Source organism: Leopardus geoffroyi, chromosome B1 (assembly GCF_018350155.1).
Source record: "Leopardus geoffroyi isolate Oge1 chromosome B1, O.geoffroyi_Oge1_pat1.0, whole genome shotgun sequence".
Taxonomy (NCBI): domain Eukaryota; kingdom Metazoa; phylum Chordata; class Mammalia; order Carnivora; family Felidae; genus Leopardus; species Leopardus geoffroyi.
The window spans coordinates 73,956,093-73,979,382 of record NC_059327.1 but is presented as its reverse complement, the minus strand read 5'-3'; the positions used below and the strand labels follow the sequence as shown (position 1 = coordinate 73,979,382).

Genomic DNA, 23,290 nt, shown 5'->3' with positions numbered 1-23,290 from the left:
CCATACAACACCCAGTGCTCATCCCAAAAGGTGCCCTCCTCAATACCCATCACCCACCCTCCCCTCCCTCCCACCCCCCATCAACCCTCAGTTTGTTCTCAGTTTTTAACAGTCTCTTATGCTTTGGCTCTCTCCCACTCTAACCTCTTTTTTTGTTTTTTCCTTCCCCTCCCCCATGGGTTTCTGTTAAGTTTCTCAGGATCCACATAAGAGTGAAAACATATGGTATCTGTCTTTCTCTGTATGGCTTATTTCACTTAGCATCACACTCTCCAGTTCCATCCATGTTGCTACAAAGGGCCATATTTCGTTCTTTCTCATTGCCCCGTAGTACTCCATTGTGTATATAAACCACAATTTCTTTATCCATTCATCAGTTGATGGACATTTAGGCTCTTTCCATAATTTGGCTATTGTTGAGAGTGCTGCTATAAACATTGGGGTACAAGTGCCCCTATGCATCAGTACTCCTGTATCCCTTGGGTAAATTCCTAGCAGTGCTATTGCTGGGTCATAGGGTAGGTCTATTTTTAATTTTCTGAGGAACCTCCACACTGTTTCCCAGAGTGGCTGCACCAATTTGCATTCCCACCAACAGTGCAAGAGGGTTCCCGTTTCTCCACATCCTCTCCAGCATCTATAGTCTCCTGATTTGTTCATTTTGGCCACTCTGACTGGTGTGAGGTGATATCTGAGTGTGGTTTTGATTTGTATTTCCCTGATAAGGAGCGACGTTGAGCATCTTTTCATGTGCCTGTTGGCCATCCGGATGTCTTCTTTAGAGAAGTGTCTATTCATGTTTTCTGCCCATTTCTTCACTGGGTTATTTGTTTTTCGGGTGTGGAGTTTGGTGAGCTCTTTATAGATTTTGGATACTAGCCCTTTGTCCGATATGTCATTTGCAAATATCTTTTCCCATTCCGTTGGTTGCCTTTTAGTTTTGTTGGTTGTTTCCTTTGCTGTGCAGAAGCTTTTTATCTTCATAAGGTCCCAGTAATTCACTTTTGCTTTTAATTCCCTTGCCTTTGGGGATGTGTCGAGTAAGAAATTGCTACGGCTGAGGTCAGAGAGGTCTTTTCCTGCTTTCTCCTCTAAGGTTTTGATGGTTTCCTGTCTCACATTCAGGTCCTTTATCCATTTTGAGTTTATTTTTGTGAATGGTGTGAGAAAGTGGTCTAGTTTCAACCTTCTGCATGTTGCTGTCCAGTTCTCCCAGCACCATTTGTTAAAGAGACTGTCTTTTTTCCATTGGATGTTCTTTCCTGCTTTGTCAAAGATGAGTTGGCCATACGTTTGTGGATCTCGTTCTGGGGTTTCTATTCTATTCCATTGGTCTATGTGTCTGTTTTTGTGCCAGAGCATTGTCTTTTAATAAGCACTATCTATTGCATAAGGAAAAACAATTTAATACAAAAACACCCAGCATTCAGTGCTCACTACATGCCTTGAGTTATTTGTTACTATATTAATTTAACGAAAAGATTCAAGCCAATACTATTTTAACTGTGTATATAGTGGGCACTTCATGAAAGCTTATTGAATGAAGAGCCTTCCTGGCATATATTAATTTATTCTTCTCACTCCCGTTCTTGGAGACTTAGTTCTACAGCCCAATATAGAAGAGTACCTTCTAAAATTATCCAAATTCACAACATTCATTGCTAGCCAGCGGTATATGAAGTAGACTATTATTAAAGCTTTATCTGTTGTAAGAATTAAGATGGTAAGGGCAGAAAACCCAAATTTACTTGGCATAAATGATAAAGGTGAAATTGGTTTAATGCCTCATTAAATTAAAAATTGTCGAAAGTAGGGTCTACTTCAGTTATCATTTAATTAAGATTGTGATTCTATTTCTCTGCATTTATCTTGGCTTTGCCTTTTGTGTGGTACCCATATCACTGAAGTCGGCTTTCTTCACTGTTGTAAGATGGCTGCCAACAGTGGTTTGGGCTGTCTGCTTCCTTGTAGCCTTGTAGTTTAGGATCCAGAGGGCAGGAGAGTGTTGTTTCTCAGAACCACTGAAATCACCTGTGGCAAAGAGCATTCCAGACAGTGATAGACTTAGGCTAGGGGTCACTGGCTATCCCTCAGTAACACCCAAAGCTTTATTAAACCCTAACAAGAAATGGGCAAGACGTACATGAAGAAAACCACAAAAGTCTACTGAAAGACATGAAAGAACACTTTTTTTTAATGTTTATTTTTTGAGAGACACAGAGTGAGTGGGGGAGGGACAGAGAGAGAGAGAGAGAGAGAGAGAGAGAGAGAGAGAGAGAGAATGAATCCCACTAACAGTGCAGAGCCTCATGTGGGGCTCAAACCCATGAACTGTGAGATCATGACCTGAGCTGAAACCAAGAGGATGCTTAACCTACTAAGCCACCCAGGTGCCCCTGTTTTAGTCTTTTAACAAAAATGTACTCATTTTAATTTCTTGAGAATATATATTGCTTATAATGGGGAAATAATTTTTTTAAATAATAGTAACATATGCTTATTATATAGAAAGTTTAAAAATATGATCCATAGTACAGAGATAACCATTTTTAAATTTTTGTGCATTTCTTGCAGGGTTTTTTTTCTTTTTTTTTTTTTGGTCATGAATAGGCTCTCTAATGTATTGACAGTCATGTTCCCAGCTTTTTAAAAACTCTGTTCTGTATTTTATAGTGTCATTAAAGATTCTTCCAAAACATTTCCTTTGGCTACATAATTGTGACACATTCATACCATGAAATACTGATTTAAAATTTCTCTATTGTTAAGGCAATTACATGGCTCCTGTCTTTATATATGTCTTTTCAGTGTTCTTAGTTTCCTTGTCACTGATGCCTAAATGAAATGTTGCCTTAAAAAGTAAATTTTAAAGTTGTAGATACTCTAACAAGACTTTTTAGATATGTTAAATATTAAAGTAAATGATACTGCTCTTTTCTTTTTAAAGAGAAACAAAAGACATAGAATCTATTTTTCCCATAATATACTGTATGTGAGTCTTGATAAAGCAGTAGACTGATCTGGTTTCTCTTGCTGTTACCTCTTTTCTGCGTTCTCTGTTCCCTGACATTCTTTCCCACCTATGGAAATCTCTATGTTCCTTCCCTAATGCTTTGACATTGTTTTATTTCTTAAAAGGAGCAAATCAGAATTCCGATGCAGACAGTTTGAATCAATCTTTCTGTTCCTCTTATGAATAGGCAGTTCCTCCAAGCAGTGAACTACCCCTTTAGAAAACATTGGCATTATGTTTCTCGACCCTCAGTATCTGTATAGGTGGTCTGGAATGCATTAAAGAGAGGCATTGTGTCAGATCCTCAAATCTAAAGATAAATTCCTCTTCTTACTAATTATAAGTAGTATCTGTTGTTGTCGCTGTTGTTTGTTCTGAGTTGCTGGGTTTTAAAACATTATTTAATGAAAGTAGGAAATGGACTTGGTGTAGTGTATAGTTGGTTCTTGTTTTGTTTATAGAAATGTATATAGAGTGCTCTTCAAAGGGATTTTATGGTGAATACCTTTCTGGAATGTAGAGTATCACTCATTTTTCTATTTTTGTAAATGCGGTCTTTTGTATTTCTTTTAGTGACAGAATTATTAAGATATTTTGTTTCTAGTTCAGGTTACAATACTTAGCAGTAATTCATTTTTGCTGATGAACTAGATAATATTCTCCCATTTATAAATATTTCATGTATTTTAGTTGGGTTTGTTATTGCAACAAAACAGGTTTTTGTTCAGACCAGTAGTTCTCAAAAGTGTGGTGCCCCCAGACAGCAGCGTCAGCATCACCCATCACCTGTGAGCACGTTAGAAATACGGATTATTAAGTTCTACTCCAGACCTACTATTCAGAAACTGCGTGGTGTAGCCTGGCAACCTGTGTTTTAACAAGCCTTTCAGGTGATTCTGATACATGCTCAAGTTTGTACCATTGGCTTAGATAGTATCTATACAGTGGCCAAAAATCCCTGCTCTTTTTACTTGAAAGCCTGGGTTTGGTTTAATTCCAGGGTATGTGTTAAAAACTTTAGCAATATTGCTTCTGAGAGATGTGTAGGTGAAAAGCTGTTAGCAGGGGCGCCTCACAGGAGTTGCTTTCATTGTTTCTGGTAGTTGAGATTTTGAGAACAAGGGCCAGGAGTCCTTCCCTATTGAGCTGAACCAAGTTGCTTCAGTACTTCGGATAATTAGCAGATGCTTCTCATCTGAGCATGTCATTTAGGTTGTGCCTTCCCCCCTTACCAACGTACTTAAAATGACAAATCATGAAATCACATTTAAAACAGATATTATTTTCAGAGTTAAGGAATTCCTGAATTAGCTCTTTCAAATGCTTTTAAGTTATACATACTTACAAGCAGCCATACAATACCTGGAAGACACTTCATCAATGTAATTAAGATATATATCTACTAATTATTGGCTTATTTTTATATAATTATTAACTATTTGGATAACATCTTCTTACCTGGTTTTTTAAAAAACATTTTTAATGGAAATATGTATTTTTTCACTGGAAGATTCTCTACTCCTGAATTTAAATGTCACATGCCTTTATTATTTCAGGGGAGTCCTCCAGGGTGGAATATTAACTTTCTAAACATGGCACTATTTTATAAACGGGAACCCTTCTTTTAAAAAACTAGATCTTGGGGCGCCTAGGTGGCTCAGTCAGTTAAGCCTCTGACTTCGGCTCAGGTCATGATCTCATGGTTCGTGAGTTCGAGCCCCGCGTTGGGCTCTGTGCTGAGCACTCAGAGCCTGGAGCCTGTTTCAGATTCTGTGTCTCCCTCTCTCTCTCTCTCTCTGACCCTCCCCCGTTCATGCTCTGTCTCTCTCTGTCTCAAAAATAAATAAACGTTAAAAAAAAAAATTAAAAAAAATAAATAACTAGATCTTGTTAAATCTAGGACTTTAAAGCATATTTTGGCTCCTAAATCTACAGATTTTTTTTTTTTTTAAACCTCAAAAGATAATTACTCTCAGAAGAGGTGTAGCTGGTTTGGCGGTGGTGTCTTCTTGGCAACACAGATGGATCTTGTTCATGCTATGGATTAGAATCAGTGACGAGAGAGCCATTAAAGGAAAGCTGACAATGTTTCCTTTATGCATATTGAGAAATGGAAGATTTCCTAAAGCCAGGATAAAGCCACTGACTTTTGGAAGATACTGTTTGTGATTTTTAATCTATGACACATAAGTATTATTTACCCTGTACATATAACTAGGTCATATTGTGAAAGGTCAGCTTCTTATAATCAGCCTAAAGAAATTCATCCAGTCATTAATTATTTTCTAAATGTTTGTAACTCAAGAGTGAGGGAGGAGTGGAATAGATTTTAAGAAGGCTCTTAATCATATGAGTCTGAAATTTCTAACTAGCAGAAGATGTGGTGAATTTAGTATTGGGAATATCCTTTGATGCTTTAGTCATGGGCCCAGGTGAGATTAATAAAATTGAGACAAAGGGAAGCAATGTTTTTAAGCTATCCAGTCCTTTTTGGTGTGGTCCCAGCCATATGCTAATGAATATTCTATGTTTTGGTCTCTTTATGCTGGTGTTATTTAATCTACTTCCACATATAACTTACCACTTTCTAAGCTTAGTATAGTACTTGAACTGATCACTTTTAAGGTATGTAAAACATGCATAAAAACTGCAACAGACTAATAGATTTTTCCTTCTTGAAGAACTTAGTATATCAAGTATGTAATGGCTTATGATGTAACTGATTTAAGAATAATAAGTGAGGCATTCATTTTTGACTCAGTCAGTGAGATAGACCATAATACTACAAGTCTGTAAGAAATAGTCTAGAGTGTTTTATTTCACTTTAGGCAGAAATGAAATGAAATTTGAAGAAGTATATAAAACATTTTTTTGAATTTTCAAATTCATGTCTTTTAAAAATTTAAATTTGTGTTAGCTAACATATAGTATAGTTTTGGTTTCAGGAGTAGAATTTAGTGATTCATCACTTAAAATTCAGTTCTTAAATAATATACCTCAAGTTACTTGGCATGGAGTTGGAGGACCTGATAAATAAAGATTTCAGAAAAGACTGAAAGTGTATTATTCATTTTTCTGATTGGATGAGAGGATATATTTTTCAGCGTTTTTTTTTTTTTTTTTTTTTTTTCATTCTGCCCTAATGATTCATGGTAGTTTGCTTCAAATTAGAGAAGTTAGTTCCTAATGTAGTTTTTGACTTACTTGTTACATTGACTTGGGCTGAAAACAAATCTCATCCTGACTTCTTGACTTATAAATTTCATGTTAAGCAAGTTCATCATTGGAAGCCATTTTGTTTCTTTTATTTCTCCAGTTATCCGAGGGAAACCAAAAACATGCAAATCTACAGAAAAGCATTGAGAAAGCTAAAGTTGGCCGACATGAAACGGTAAGTTTGTGTCTGTAGATTCCTTAATAATGTCAATTCTAAATAGAAAAGTAAGAACATAGAGTTATCTATGAGGAGTATGCCATTCCTATCAGAAGAGAGGTGAGTACAGCAAAGGACATGGACATTGGACCTGGTAGGATTTACGAATTTTAAGTATAGATTTATTTTTTATTATTATATTATATATGGCAGCATAACATAGAAGCATAAATTCTGGGGCCAGGTGGCCTGGGTATGAAAGTCTCCTAAATTTTCTGTTCTCAGTTTTCCCAGCTATAAAATAGGGAACAAAATCTACCTCTTTGGGTTATCCTGTGGCTTAAACTAGCTTATATTTGCAAAGCATTTAGAAGAGGGCCTGGCACAAGGTAAGCCCTTTATAAATGCTTATGAAAAATTTTGAGAGTCAAGTTTTTAAGTCTTGGCATAGAACATATTGAAAACTATCAATATATTATCCTTGAGGGTTTGTAATATTTCTAAATTATTTAAATGAATACTGATACACTTTTATTTTAAAAAGTGTAATGTTCTCTAAAGTATTATGTTAGGGGTTTTTAAAAATCACTTGACTTTCTAGTTTCATCTTTATCTCAAGTATGGATTTATGACTTAAAAAAACTATTAAAGATCAGCAGGCACCACTAAGCATTCCATCTAGGCCTCTGTTTGTATCACGTGATTGTGAAAGAGACTCAAAAACCTGTCACATTATGGGGCGCCTGGGTGCTCAGTCAGTTAGGTGTCCGACTTCAGCTCAGGTCATGGTCTCACAGTCTGTGGGTTCAAGCCCCACATCAGGCTTTGTGCTCACAGCTCGGAGCCTGGAGCCTGCTTTGGATTCTGTGTCTCCCTCTCTCTCAGCCCATCCTCAACTCGCACTCTGTCTCTCAAAAATAATCATTAAAAATTAAAAAAAACAGGGGCGCCTGGGTGGCGCAGTCGGTTAAGCGTCCGACTTCAGCCAGGTCACGATCTCGCGGTCCGGGAGTTCGAGCCCCGCGTCGGGCTCTGAGCTGATGGCTCAGAGCCTGGAGCCTGTTTCCGATTCTGTGTCTCCCTCTCTCTCTGCCCCTCCCCCGTTCATGCTCTGTCTCTCTCTGTCCCAAAAATAAAATAAAACGTTGAAAAAAAAAAATTAAAAAAAAAAAAAAAAATTAAAAAAACAAAACAAAACCCCATCACATTGTAGAAAAGAATATATCACAAGTTTGCAGTGGCTTTTCACAATTATTTCACATACCTTCTTTTATGTGAATAGTCAGCAGTCACAGATAGGAATTGGAATTTGGTAATTTTTGAAAAATGTTCAAGGGAAGTAAGTTCTGGCATAACCTGAAGCTGTTATATTTCTTTAATTGACAGAGCAATTACTATTTCTTTATTTGATCCTATTTTTTCTTTAACATTGGAAATAAATTATAGAAGCACCTTCGATTAATGGTGACATACCCATGCCCAAAAGTTGTCTGCTGCATGTTACCCAGCCCACTGGATCTATTGCAGCTAGGAAAAAACCTAGTTGGTGCTTGCATCTATCAGAAGACTGTAGTAGTTTAGAAAGGCTCCTGAGAATGATGGACTCGTGTTAATCGTGAGAACACCAATCATGATTTTTTAGAAACACCTAGCCACTGTTTACTAGGTATTATCCATGGTGATGCTGCTGCTGCTGACGATGATGATGAAGAGATAGCTAACATTTATAATCTGCTTACTGTGAGCCAGGCAAGTACTGTCCCAATGCATTTTATATTTATTGAATCCTGCCAACAGTGCAAGGATGTGGCCACTATTACTGTCTCCGTTTTTAATTTGAGTAACTAAAGACACAAAAAAGTGAAGTAATTTGGCAAAAATCTCAGTGCTAGTAACAGTCTGAGATGGCTACCACTTCAGGGTGTCTGGAGAACTATCATTGCCTTCACAGATTCTTCCCCATTTTGCTGCTTGTCTCATTTCTCATGGAGTGTGTATAATTTGGGTGTGGGTGGCAAAGAATAATTATCTTATGTCGTAGTTTTTTTTTTTAATTTTTAATGTTTGTTTATTTTGAGAGAGAGAGCAAGGGAAGGGCAGAGAGGGAGGGAGAGAGAGAGAATCCCAAGCAGGCTCCGTGCTGCCAGCATAGAGCCCAGTGTGGGGCTTGTACTCATGAGATCACGAGTTGAACTTGTGAGATCATGATCTGAGCTAAAACCAAGAGTCAGAAGCTTAACTGACTTAGACACCCAGGTGCCCGTATTGTAGTTATTTTTAAATCTCTTCTGAGTTGTACTAATACAGTATACACTGTAATCATTTTTGGCTATTTATATTTAAATTTAAAACATAGGCAGTTAAATTCAGTTTTTCAGTAACAATAGCCATATATCATGTACTCACTAGGTACATGTTGGTAAGGTTTCCTGCATTGGAGAGCACAGATCTAGAACATTTCTGTCATCGTAGAGTTCTGTTGGGTTGTGCTGCGTCAGACCATGATGCCCTGTATATGCATTCCCTGTACAAATGCTAGCAAAGGAGCTTTCTTCACTTTGGAATGAAAGAGAACAGTTAAAGGCAAAAGTCAAAAAATACAGGTACCAAAATATAAACTAGCAAGGGACCTTAAGTAAGTCCCATCAGACAGCTTGAACTCTACTTGGTTTTGCTTCAGGCTTATCCTCTCAGTCTGTACCATAACCTTTCACACATATGAATTGAAAACTGTGACACTGTGACTTCTACCTGTTAGTGAGAACTCTGGCGGGAAATTTCAAATGGTGTTTATCAGATCCTCTTGTATTAAAAGTTTATTCTGGTTTACCTTTAAAGGAAAGTGATAGGAGACCACAAGCAGTAATTCTGTTACTGACCTCTTTAAATATTGTTCAAGGTTGATCATCCTTAAAGGTTGAAAAATTGTCTACCACACTTGTAATGATTATGTTGCTCTAAAATATTACTTCTATATATAGATCGAAGAGGCACTTTTTCCTAACATATGATGACCTAGTCATCTTTAAATTCATACATAATCAGTGACCTCTCATCTGTTTATGAGTGGTCCATTCTATATATTAATTCCCATCCAGTTAATCAAAATATATGATGTTTGAGATTTCAGAGAAAAATGAGAATTGAGTTTGTCCTTATACTGTGAATATAGGTATGTGTATATATAATGTCCAAAGCCTAGTGCACATTAGTTATGAGAAATAAAGTGTTTATAATATGTATAGCCTTATAACCTATGGCATTTTACTTGTCTTAATTGTACATAAAACTATTTTGAATGCAGGAAGAGCGAACTATGCTAGCAAAAGAGCTTTCTTCACTTCGAGACCAAAGGGAACAGCTAAAGGCAGAAGTAGAAAAATACAGAGAATGTGACCCACAAGTTGTGGAAGAAATACGTAAGTTTATATCATATCTTGAAGTTTTTTTAACTTTACTCCTGAAAGAGATTTTATACTTCTAGTTGCCTGGTAGCCATTCTCCATGTATAATGAGAAAATCAAGCCATTAGTAGTATTAATATTGCATTAATATTTCCATTAAAGAGTCTTAACATTAAAGCATTGAACAGTGACAACTTTGAAATTGTAAGCATTTCAAGGGTAATGAAGGTAGATAGGGTAGAAGGATAAAGATATAAACTATAAGCTTAGGAAACTGAGGAGTCAGAGAAGGAGTTAAGTTGGCCCCAAGCACAATGACTTGAGAATGAAATCTACCATTATCTTCTAGGAAAAATATTACCAAAAATAGGAGTTTGCAAGTTATAGAAAATCAGTCTGTGCATTGACTTGCCTTTTGAATACACCAATGATGTTTTCCTTTACTTTAAAACCAATCTCCAAAGCTTTATTTTGAATAGTTTTTATATATTTATGTAAAGATAGACATTTCAATATTTGAGGAAATGAAAGAGTATATTATAAGGGCACTGCATGTAATTGCCTAGGAAAATATGTATAAATTTCTTCACATTTTTCTGTCTTAGCCTGTCTTTTCATTTAGGGAACTTTACCAAGTGAAACTTTTAGACAAAACTAATAGTATGTGATTGAAGGCTTTGAGAGAAATTGAAAATACTTGGTACTTTAAAACTAGCTTGAGGGACACCTGGGTGGCTCAGTCTGTTGAACATCTGACTCTTGATTTCGACTCAGGTCATGATTCCAGGGTCATGGGATCGAGCCCTGTGTTGGGCTCTATGCTGAGCATGGAGCTTGCTTAAGATTCTTTGTCTCACTTTCTCCCTCTCCCCATCTCCCCCTCCCTCCCCTTCTTCTGTTCCTCTCCCCTACTCATGCTCCCACTTTCTAAATAAATAATAAATAAATAAATAAAATTAGCTTGAGAGTAATTTGATTACAATTAAGCTCTCCTTGATGGTATTCCTTACAACTAAAAATATTTAAGCAGTTCAGTTAGTGTAATCTAAAGTTAAATTTAATTTTAGAGACAGATCCCTACTTTGCACAACTCCAGGAGGCATTAATCACATGTAGTCCACAGCCTAGATGGTGATATGTCTTGGCTCTGGTTCAGCCGATTCCCCAGGATGTTTTTCCCAGAGAAGTGGAGGTAGAAGAACCCACCCGCCCCCTCCAGCCAGTCATTTTCTATAAATCAGGCATTTAGAGAGACTTACTAGCTCTTTAATGCTGCCCACAGATGAATTTCATTTATCATCATCCTGCAAAATAAAGTGTAACCAAATCTACAAAATTAATGACTTTTATCAGTTTCAAAGTTTTAACTAATATCAAATGACCCTGCTTGAACACGAGCACCTCAAAGCGGTGCCGTAGGTTACTATGAGGAAGCTAGGCCTGCTCATGATTCGTCTTTAAAAGGAATTATATACTGCTTGTTAGGATGTCCAGTGTGTGTCTTGAGCAGCTTCTCATGAAAGAGAGCTTTGAGAACGGGTTTCTCACCCAGATTGAATGCCTCCAGGTGGTTTAGTTTTAGGATCAACATGTCTGTACCCTGTAGTAGGTCATCATGGGAATTCTGTTTTCACAGTTATCAAATCTGATCCTTCATTTATTACTCTTTCTTGGCTCTGCCTTCCTTCCTGATTTCAGTTTTGTGTAAATCTGGGACTTTTCCCTGATAGTGCCAATTACTTGCTTACCCATTTCATTCTCTCTTCTGTCAGTGACCTACAACTCATAGCCATGCCCAGTCAAGGCTTCTGCTTTTCTACCTCATGGTCCCCGTTATATTGCCGTTGCTCTTTCCCTGGGCACATGACCTGCCTGACATCACTTCTGCTTATGACCTGTTTTTACAGTCCTTTTCCTAATTTTAATTACTTCTGTCTACTCCAGAATGACTGAAACTTATTTAGTCTTACAAAACTATACTGATGGTGATCCTGTGCCAGTGGATCATCATGCAGTTCAGGAAATCCACAAGGATAGAGAATTGTGCCAGATCGATTCATGAATGGGGAAAACTTTTAATTCAGGCATGTAATTTCAGCTGTTGCCATTCCTTGTACCTCTGGATCAAGCAGCAATTTTGGCAATTGCCTCCCCTCTTAGAAGGGTGATGAAATTTGATGGAAGAAATTTCAAGGTATATAAAGGATGATGAATTTTCTGGAAAGTAGAATAGCATGGTTGAGGAGGAAGTTGTAACTAGTTTATGCTGGTTGCCTGAATTCTGTTCTCCATCTTAAGCCTTCTCTTTGGTGATTTATTTCTCAACCTAAGGGAAAACATGCCAGTGTGAATGAGTATTATGCAGGCTATGAGGTCTAAGTGAATGAGAAGAAAATGTTTTCTGGTTTACAGTGACTTAAGAGACTTTACCGTTCTTCATCAACATCAGACCTAGATTATCTTTTCATATTTAATTATGTAGTCACCTAAGATGGATCCATATTTGGATGCTGTAGAATTTTGTAATGGTGAATCCATTACATGTGTATTAATTTTTGACATTTTTACATTGTACATTTCTGATCTTTGTAGGGTTATGAGAGGATAAGGGTCCTTCCTGGCTTTGTATTATTTTTATTTTACCCCATTAAAAATATCTATCTTTATAAAATGCATTAATTATAGAAAATTACAACATATTTAATAGATAGCAGTTATGTAGGATAATCACATTATTCCATAAATCTATTTTAGATGTAAAGGTAAGATATCTTTTTAATATTTTTTAAGGTAAGATATTTTTTTCTATGGAAAGCTACCACACTATAATCAGAAGGGGGAAAAAAAACTATCAAAGCAAGAATTTTAGATTAACTTCAGTTCATACTTTTATAGAGAAATGCCCAATTCCTCTGCTTTTAAAATTCAGAACAGCTAACAAAATTTTACTCAGATGTGGCACTTCCACTAGTAGGCAAGATAGAGTAGTAACAGACTGAATTTATCCTCCCACTTAAAAAACACAAACAAAATACATCAAATAAGTTTTTAAGATACTTGATATCAGACAATAAAGGACAATGCTTCTTAGAGAAAGGAAACAAATTAGGTCTTAAAATTGTGTCAGCTTATTGAGTTTCTGGGGTGTGGCACAAGGAAGGAGAACCTAGGCAGAGCCCTGTAGATGGAACTGAGAATCAAGGAGACCATTGTGGCTAGAGTTCACAGGACAGCCTACTAGAGAGGAGAAATTACACAGAAAGAGAACCCTGGGAATCTACAGAGGGTTCCCCTCAAGTATTTGGTGCATGCATATGAGGAAACTACCCAAAGCTGGGGAAAGAACAGTTTCAAAGAATTAGAAGGAACAGTGTCTAGCACTCACACAGGACCAAGAGTAGTGCCTGTTCTCACCAAGCAGATTAGAAAAATTCATAACTCATAGGGCACTGGGTAGAGCACTCAAGACCATCTTGCCTCACTAGCAAGGACTAATTAGCCCTAGACTGAGCTTTGTCCTCCACGCATCTGACAAATCATAACAACAAATCTTGAAAACATTAGACTATATTGCAAAGTCACTTAAATGCATCCCAGAACAAAGCTGAAGAATATCCACAGGAATACAAACCTGCTCAGCACCCAACAAAATAAAATTAGTGTCTAGCATGCAATGAAAGATTACCAGGCATGCAAAGAAGTGGGAAAACGTGACCCTTAATGAAAAGAATAATCCTTCAATCAAAACTGACCCAGAGCTGATGCAGATAGCAGAATTAGAAGACCATAACATTAAAAGCTATCACAAATGTATTGTATATGTTCCAAAAGTTAGGTAGAAATACGGCAGATATAGGGGCACCTGGGTGGCTCAGTTGGTTGGGCATCTAACTTTGGCTCAGGTCATGACCTCAAGGTTCGTGGGTTCCGGCCCCACATCAGGCTCTGTGCTGACAGCTCAGAGCCTGGAGCCTGCTTTCGATTCTGTGTCTTCCTCTCTCTTTGCGCCTTACACGTTCATGCTCTGTCTCTCTCTCTCTCAAAAATAAACATTAGAAAAAAAAACAAAAAATATGGAAGATATAAAAACTCATGTCAGAGTCCTGGAGTTGAACACCATAATATTTGAAATGAGAAACTGGATTGGATTCATAGCAGATTAAACTTTTCAAAAGAAAGGATTCATGTATTTTTTTTTTTTTTAATATACAATTTATTGTCAAATAGGATTCGTGTACTTGAAGGCTAGCTGTAGGGAGTATCCAAAATGAAACTCAGGAAAAATAAATGTTTTTAATGCAAATAGCATCCCTAAAATGTAGGACAACTTCAAGTGACCTAATATATGTGTAATCGAAGTCCCAAAAGGAGTGTATGCTGGGGGCATAGGGTGGTGTGTGTATGTGTATGTGTCCAACCCTGAAAAATACCTGAAGAAATAAATATCAGAAGAAGTAAAGGCTATTTTTTCTCAAATTTGATGTAAATTATAAACCCATAGATTCAAGAAATTTAAACATTTAAGTAGTAAATGGCAGTAATTCCTTATTACTAAATCTAGATAATTTTTTTAGATTTTAATCTCTATTCCCCCAGATGAGATTATTTCCTTTCCCCAGAGAGCTTACTGCTTTTAAAACGTGCTTTTTGCTAATGAGAGGTTTCATAGGATATTGACTATCATGTTATTGCATAAAAGATTATACTGGATTAAAGGATCATGAGTTTCACAAGTTGAGTTTAATAAGATTTGGTTCTTAATAGTGTGGCTACAGCACCCATATTACAACCATCAGGGTAATCTCAGTCATAGTTTATTTTGAAAGTTTTTCTGCTGATAATAACTAATTTTTATGTTCATAGAGACCTGGCAGTGTATTATCTTTTACTTATTTCTCAGTAATTCTTGCAGGAACAATTAAATTTCATCATGTTAGCTGATTATTGGTATCTACATTAATTATTAGCAGGTTTAGTTACAGATATCTAAGAAGTGAGAAGTGAGAGTAATAATGTATGAAACATGAAATTTAATTTTAGCTACTCTGACCATTACTGAAGTGAGAAAAGATAAAATAAGTTGTAGTAAACATTGAATTCCTAAAAAAATACTTAAAAGTAGATCTTAGAAGTACTTAAGAAATATTTTTGGAAATGCCAGGATGACAGTGAAAATGATGGAGTAAGGACCTCTGAAAATTTATCCTTCCAGGAAAGCTGGCAAAAATTGTCACAACTTTTCCAGAATTCTGGAAAAGAACCAAAGATTTGCCTATTCAAGAAAAATGGCTGAATATCAGCAAGAATAATAAGTTTTGTGGTATTTTAACTTGCTCTATTCTTATCCCCTTCTCTATAGCTCAGCAATAATCTTGAAAACTAAGAGCCCTGCATTCCTGGTATCAGAGGGAGTAAGTTGGAGCTGGAGCTCTTTAAGACCCTCATTTTCCCAAGTTGTCACTATTTGACATCTTTGATGGTTCTCTGAAAACACCAATAGGAAGAATTATCTTTATTTGATCTGGCTTGTAGTATGCCCAGTACTAACTGCTTCTTGGGGAGCAGTTGTCTAAAACAATTATAGACAAGAGTTTTGACCCCATAGCTGTTTGAACTGATGAATACCAGTTAAGGCAAACAGTAGACTAATCAAAGAGCTTACAAGGAGAGGTTGAAAGACATGTTATAGGTGTCTTGAAAAGCACCAGATTTTTGGAAATCTGGAAGGCCATATGCATAGGGCTATGCACATTCCCAGGAAAGTCCCACCTCTAGCAGACCTTGGCACTCAGGGCATATAGGAACTGAAAGCTAAGACAGGGTTGTAAATTGCCTAGCTGAGTGTTGAAACCTGCCCCAACACACACAGAGAGCCACTCAGCAAAGACCTGGAGTTTTAGTCCAGGTGTTTAAGGAAATCTCTGTTCAATTATTAACTGCCTAGTAAACGAACTAGACACTTCAGTGGCCTCACATAATAAAGAATACAGAGTTTACAGAATTTATTCAGACAAATCGCTATACAAACAATCACAACAAGTACCAAAACAACAACCCTGGGAAGGGAGGAAGTATCTTATTTCTAGAGTGGCCACATTATGTTTTTTAAAATGTCCCAATTTTCAACAACAAAAAAATTGCAAGATCTACAAAGAAAGTATGGTTTATGCACAGAAACATACATGATGTTGGATTGCTAGACACAGACTTTTAGTCAGCTATTTTAAATATGTTAAAAGAGCTAAAGAAAAACATGCCTAGAGAACTAAAGAAAAGTCTGAGAATGATATCTCACCAAATAGAGAGTATCAGCAAAGAGGTAGACATTATTAAAAAGGAACCAAATGAAATGCTGGAGTTGAAAACTATAATAACTGAAACGAAAACTTCACTTGGGATTGATTAATAGCCAAATTGAACAGGCAAAAGAAAGAATCAGTGACTTGGAGATAGTTCAGTTGAGATCATTCAGTCTGAGGAACAGAAAGAAAAAAGAATGAAGAAACCTCATTGGAGTCTCAAGAGACCTGTGTCATGGCGTCACGAGTGCCAACATATATAATGGAAGTCCCAGAAGGAGAGGATGAGAGAATGGGGCTCAAAGAATATTTTAAAAAGTAAAAGCTGAAAACTTCTCAAATTTGATGAAAAACATTAATCTATACATCAAAAAAACTTAACTCCAACTTAGGGCAGCGTCCAAAAACATGCACATATAGACTCATCATACTCAAATTGTCAAATGGTAGAGAATCTTGAAAGCAACAAAGAGGAGGTGATTCATCATATACAAGGAACCTTTAATCAGATTAACAACTTGTTTCTTATTAGAAAGCATAGAGGCCAAAGACATTGTGATGACATATTCAAAATGATTAAGGGGGGAAATAACCGTCAACCAAGAATTCTATATCCAGAAATATTTTCCTTCAAAAATGAAGGAAAAGTAAGGTAAACAGGTAAACAACAACTGAGAGAGTTTATTGTTAGCAGACCTGCCCTAAAAAATATGGAAGTCTTTCTCATTGAATTGAAAGGACACTGCATAGTGACATGAAGAAACACTGGTAAAGTTTACTTCATAGGTAAATATAGAAAAGAGTATATATCTATTTTTGTTTGTATCTCCTTATGGTTCTCCTATTTTATTTAAAAAACAGCTGCATACACAAAAATGGTAATCCTCTTTTGTTGGGCAAAAAATATATAATGCAATTTGTGACAAAAACAACATGATTGTCTTAATACACAAAAAAATATTTGACAAAATCCAGCACCCTTTCATGATACACTCAACAGACTAGGAATAGAAGTGAACTTCCTCAATTTAAAAAGGGCATCTACAACAAATCTACAGCAAACATTCTATTGAATAGTGACAGGCTGCATGCTTTCCCCAAGGATGACCTTTTTCACCCCTTCTTTCAACGTTGTACTGAAAGTTCAAGACAGCCCAATTAGGCAAAAAAGAGAAAAGTATCCATGTTGAATAGTGAGTGAGGTCAGCAGGCTATAGGATACAAAAAGTCAATATACAAAAATCACATGTATCTTATATACTAACGAACTATCTGAAAATAAAATTTTAAAAGTTCATTTACAATAGCACCCAAATGAATGAAATACTTAGGAATAGAATTAGTCAAGGAAGTGTAATATTTGTCCTGAAAAGTACAAAACATTGAATGAAACTAAAGACCTATATCAATAGACATTCTGTGTTTATAGAAAGACTTAACATTGTTAAGATGGAAATACTCCTCAAATTGTTCTGTGGATTTAATGTAAAACCTATCAAAATACTAACCACTTTTTTGTAGAAATTAGTAAGTTGATCGTAAAATTCATATGAAAATATAGGAGACCCAGAATAGCCAAAAAAATCTTGAAAGAGAATAACAAAGTTGAAAGACTCAAATTTCCCAAATTCGAAACTTCTTACAAAGCTACAATAATCAAGAGAGTGTGGTGCTATTGTAAGAATAGACGTGCAGGAACACTTGGCTGGCTCAGTCAGTAGAGCATGCGACTCTTGATCTTGGAGTTGTGAGATTGAGCCCCACGTTGGGTTTAGATTACTGGGGGGGGGGGGGGGGGTAGAGACATACTGGTTAATGAGAGGTTACTAGAATTGAGAGTCCAGAAGTTAACCCAACTGATGTTTAATTTTTTTTTTTTTTTTTTTTTTTTTACTGTTTATTTCTTTTTGAAACAGACAGCATGAGCAGGGGAGGGGCAGAAAGAGAGGGAGACAGAATCTGAAGCAAGCTCCAGGCTCTGAGCTGTCAGCACAGAGCCCCAAGTGGCGCTCGAACTCACCAACTGCGAGATCATGATCTGAGGCGAAGTCGGACGCTTAACTGACTGAGCCACCCAGGTGCCCCTAAACCCAACTGATTTTTAACAAGGATGCCAAGACCATTCAGTCAGGAAAGAATAATGTTTTCAACTAATGGTGCTAGGCACAACTGGTTATCTACATGTAAATGAATCAACCTGGACTCCCATCTCAGACCATATGCAAAAACTAACAGATCAAAGACCTAAATGTAAGAAACTATAAAACTCTTAGTAGCAAACAAGTGTGTATTTCTGTATTCTTGGATTAGGCAGCAGTTTCTTGGACAGGACACCAAAGCTCAAACAACCAAATTAAAAATAGATCAATTTGACTTCATCAAAATTAACAACTTTTGTGTATCAAAATACCTTCACAAGAAAGCTAAAAGAGGGACTCCTGGATGGCTCATTTGGTTAAGCATCTGACTCTTGATTTTGGCTCAGGTCATGATTCCAGAGTTGTGGGATCCAGCCCCACCTCGGGCTCTGCACTGGGTATGGAGTCTGCTTAAGATTCTTTTTCCCCCTCTGTCTTTCCCCCAAATGTGCTTTCTCTCTCTCTCTCTCTCTCTCTCTCTCTCTCTCTCTCTAAAAAATGAAAATGAAAATTTAAAAAAAGGTGAAAAGAAAATCTACAGAAATATTTACAAATCTTGTATCTGACAAGTGTCCAATATCCAAAATGTATATGTACATTTTTTTTAAAAATTACAACTGAACAATTAAAAAAAACAAATTAGGAATGGGCAAAGGATTCATTTTTTCAAGGAAAATATACAAATGGTCAATAAGCATTTAAAAAGGTTCTCAACATCATTCATTATTAGGGAAATGCAAATCAAAACCAAAATCACCATGCTTTGGATGGCTATAATAAAAAAAATGGACACTGGGTGTTATATGTAAGTAATGAATCACTAAATTCTACTCCTGAAACTAATATTACACTATTTATATTAACTAACTAAAAATCTAAATAAAAACTTGAAACATAAAACAAAAACTGGAAAATAATGATGGTTTTACAACCCTGTGAATATTCTAAAACCTACTGAATTGTACGCTTCAATATGGTGAGTTCTGTAGTATAAAAATTATTTTTCAATAAATGTCATCATAATAAATAATATTTATGCTCAGTTGATCATGGAACTGTTACGTGCTGGGTAGATTAACTTGAAAGACATAGATACAGATACATTTAATAGCAAGATGTATAAATATAAATTAAATATTTTATCCTATGCGGCTACTGTATGACTGTTAAATTTTTTTAAGGTCAGGTTTATTGTGATCTAATATATATAATCTAAAATTCTTGTTAAACTCAAAGTATTTTATCCTCTTGATGCTGTAAACTGAGAAATACATCTCACTTAAACATATTATCTTTAAAGGAACAAGTATAATAATAATGGACATTTATGAAAAGGAAATTGTTTACAGTCATGACTCAGTGATTCAAACTAATTGTTTACAGTCATGGTTATTCATGACTAATATAATTGCAGCTATCTAAAATTTCTTTGGGGAGTTGAGCAGATTTGTGGGATATGATATGTCACAATTTGAGCTTTTTACATAGAGTTTTATTTGTATAAACTTTTATTCATGTAAAAAATGAACCTGTAAGTAGATGAAGATGATGATTCATATATATATACTTTTTTTCAGGTCAAGCAAATCAAGTAGCCAAAGAAGCCGCTAACAGATGGACTGGTATGTATTATGGCACCGATAAGCTATAGTTAAACTTTCTCCATACTTACTATGATGACATGCAGAAGCAATTGTGCCTAGTTCTGTTCAAGAAGAGACATTTTCAGAACTGTATGTATTGTTTTTATATATTCAATCATTTTGTTTTCTTAAGGTTATTTTTTTTAATCTTATGAATCATTTTCTAACGTACAACATATTTTTGTAAAACCAATGATTGCTTGGAGTTTAACTTTTGTGTAATTTTTCCTAGATAAGCCATTTGGGCTAATCACTTAACCTTCCTTATATTAATGCAAGATACTTTAAGAGTTTCATGGAATCTGAAAGATTTGTCTTCTTGCTAATGATAATAATAGCTAACATTTGTTGAGGGCTGACTATAAGCCAGGCATTGTAAAGAGTATCTGTGGTGCATTCTCGTTTTCTCTCTGCAACAATCTTGTGAGGTAAATAGGATTATCATTCCTAATTTTAGAGATGGAACTGAAGCCCACAGTGACACAGATGCTAGGCAGTGGAACAGGAATTAGAATACAGCTTTTCTGATTCCAGAATCCGAGCTCTTAACCCACTACATGATACTATCTTCTCTGTATACCTGCTTTCATATAAATGCCTCATTAACCCATTTGCCAACGGATGTATCCTCTGGTCTACACTAGAGACGTTCTAAGAAATGGGAATTAATAAGGCATTTTCTCTATGTCTTAAAGTTTAGAAGAAAGTTCATAAATAATGATTGTTGTCATTTATATACAGGTATGATTAGTATTGTTAAAACCTGTCTACAAATTAACACTGAAGTTTTTCCAGTATTATAATGTAATGGTAATTGAATTTTACCATCCTGTTATAAGAGTCTATAATGCCTTCACATGTACTACTCATGCTTATCCTGTTTCTGTGGGAGAGTATGGGTAAGATTGTATTGATGCAGAGATCCAGAAAATTTAAAGTGACTGCTTTGAGTCAAAGGTGATTAGTCACTGGGTGTACAAAGATTTGCACGAGGTTTCCTGACTCCATGTCTAGGCCTCTGTATGTCACAAAATGTTTCAGAATCACTCTTCCTGGGGTGCCTGGGTAGCTCAGTCGGTTAAGTGTCCGACTTTGGCTTGGGTCATAATCTACCTGTTCGTGAGTTGGATCCCTGCATCAGGCCCTGTGCTGACAGCTCAGAGCCTGGAGCCTGCTTTGGATTCTATGTCTCCTCTCTCTTGGTCCCTCTCCTGTGTGCATGCGTGCATGCTCTCTCCCTCTCTCTCTCTCAAAAATAAATAAACATAAAATTTCTTAATAATAATAATAAAAAGAATCACTCTTCCTAGGGGTGTCTGGGTGACTTAGTCGGTTAAGCATCTGCCTTCAGCTCAGGTCATGATCTCACGGTTCGTGGGTTCAGGCCCCGCGTTGGGCTCTCTGCTGTCAGCGCAGGGCCCACTTGAGATCCTTTGTCTCTCTCTCTGCCCATTCCCTGCTTGCACTCTCCCTCTCTCTCAAAAAATAAACATTTAAAAAAAATTTTTTTAAAGCACTCTTCCTTGTCTATTTTAGAATTAAGTAGATTGATAAAATCAGTGCAATTGGCTCCTATAAAATTGCAATCTTATTTATTACAAAAGTAATACATTTCATAAATAATGTAATGCTTTAGTGATAAGGAAAGAAGAGGGTAAAAACAGCAAGCTCCCATTAAAGAAAAGAGAAGAATGAAACGTATGTCCAATAAGTATAAATAAATAATAAATACAGTGATATCATATGGATTTGAGAAATACAAAATTTTGAGTGAGAAAAAAAGGCAAGTGGATTAAAAATAAGACAAGAGTCACAAAGTGATTTCTCCCAATAGTTCTCACAAAACAGCTCAGTAAGCAGCAGGAACATGCAGCCTGTGTGCATGGTGGGAAGAACTTGACTTTTGCAAGGAATCCAGATTGTGTTCCTTATTTTTGCTGTATGACTTATTGAACTTCTCTGAACCTGCTTCTTCATTGTAGATTATATGTACTTTACATTTTTTTTTAAGTTTTTTTTAACATTTATTTATTTTTGAGACAGAGAGAGAGCATGAACAGGGGAGGGTCAGAGAAAGAGGGAGACACAGAATCTGAAACAGGCTTCAGGCTCTGAGCTGTCAGCACAGAGCCCGAACCCACGGACCGCGAGATCATGACCTGAGCTGAAGTCGGACGCTTAACCTACTGAGCCACCCAGGCGCCCCTGTACTTTACATTTTGAGAGGATTAAATAAAAACAGTTTGTAAGCCCTTTAGCACAACATTAGACATAGAGATGAACAAATACTCCCCTTTTCCCATTCTCTTAAAAAATGCTTTTATTTTCCACTTGATCATAAACTTCCAGTTATGATGAAAAAAAGGAACGATTTGAACAACTTCTTTTTCCCCTAACGTTATTAGCTTAGAAAGAACCTGAAACTTTTTTTTAATGTTTATTTATTTTTGAGAGAGACAGAGACAGAGTGCAAACAGGGGAGGAGCAGAGAGAGAGGGAGACACAGAATCTGAAGCAGGCTCCAGGCTCTGAGCTGTCAGCACAGAGCTGGACATGGGGCTCGAATTCACAAACCATGAGATCAAGACCTGAGCCGAAGGAGGATGCTTTACGAAGGTGAAGGCAGACGCTTAACCGACTGAAACACCCAGATACCCGAACCTAAAACTTTTAAAATCATATAGGAAGGAAGATATTTTTAGCACAGCAGAAACAGCTGTTAGGAACCATGTTTCCATTTGAAGTTACAATTTGCTCCTTCCAACAGAAAAGTGTTATGATAAGAATATGGAGTTAAAACAAATTGCACCTCAGAAAATCAACCTGTCTTCAAAACAGGCAAAAAGAAAACATCTTTAATACTTGTAACCAGAGATTGTCCTGTAATTATTAGTTAAGGTTTGGTTTTCTTTTTACCTAAAAAGGTCCTTAAAATGTATCTAGAATAGAGGATGTTTACTGTTCAGTAATTTAGTATTTCAGTTTTATAAAATGAGAGATTACTTTAGGATATAAATGTAATAGAAATATCACATCTAAATGATTTATGGCATTAAATATACTTTAAATGTGATTTAACAAATTTTATAAAACTTTCGTAATTAACATACTGAAGTTATGACTGTGTGTGAGAGGCATCTTAGTGAATGGGGGGGGGGATAGATGTTGTGAGATCATAAACAGACTCATGCATGCTATTGCCATCCTGTTTCTATATATATACTGGGTATACCACCATAGAAATTAACAGAAATTCTACTAGTCTTGGGGCTCTTTCTTTAAGACACACATATACACACCTATTTTTTTTATCCATTTATAAAAATTTCTACATAACAGGAAAATTATTTGACGGGAAATCAATTGTCAAGATTTTAGGTGACATTGTCTTGAAGGTAGACATCCAGCAGCCCAAGATAT

The 23,290-nt window shown here is 36.2% G+C and overlaps 1 protein-coding gene across 2 annotated transcripts in view; it reads left to right on the top strand.

Annotated features, from left to right (window-relative positions):
- The window catches only part of MND1 (meiotic nuclear divisions 1), a 65,694-nt gene that overhangs the window by 37,179 nt on the left and 5,225 nt on the right, over window positions 1-23,290 (top strand). For both annotated transcript variants that reach the window (XM_045465307.1, XM_045465315.1), the window contains exons 5-7: window positions 6,330-6,404; window positions 9,691-9,805; window positions 19,805-19,849. In XM_045465307.1, the coding sequence (XP_045321263.1) occupies window positions 6,330-6,404; window positions 9,691-9,805; window positions 19,805-19,849 (235 nt within the window). The remainder of the gene's footprint in view (window positions 1-6,329; window positions 6,405-9,690; window positions 9,806-19,804; window positions 19,850-23,290) is intronic.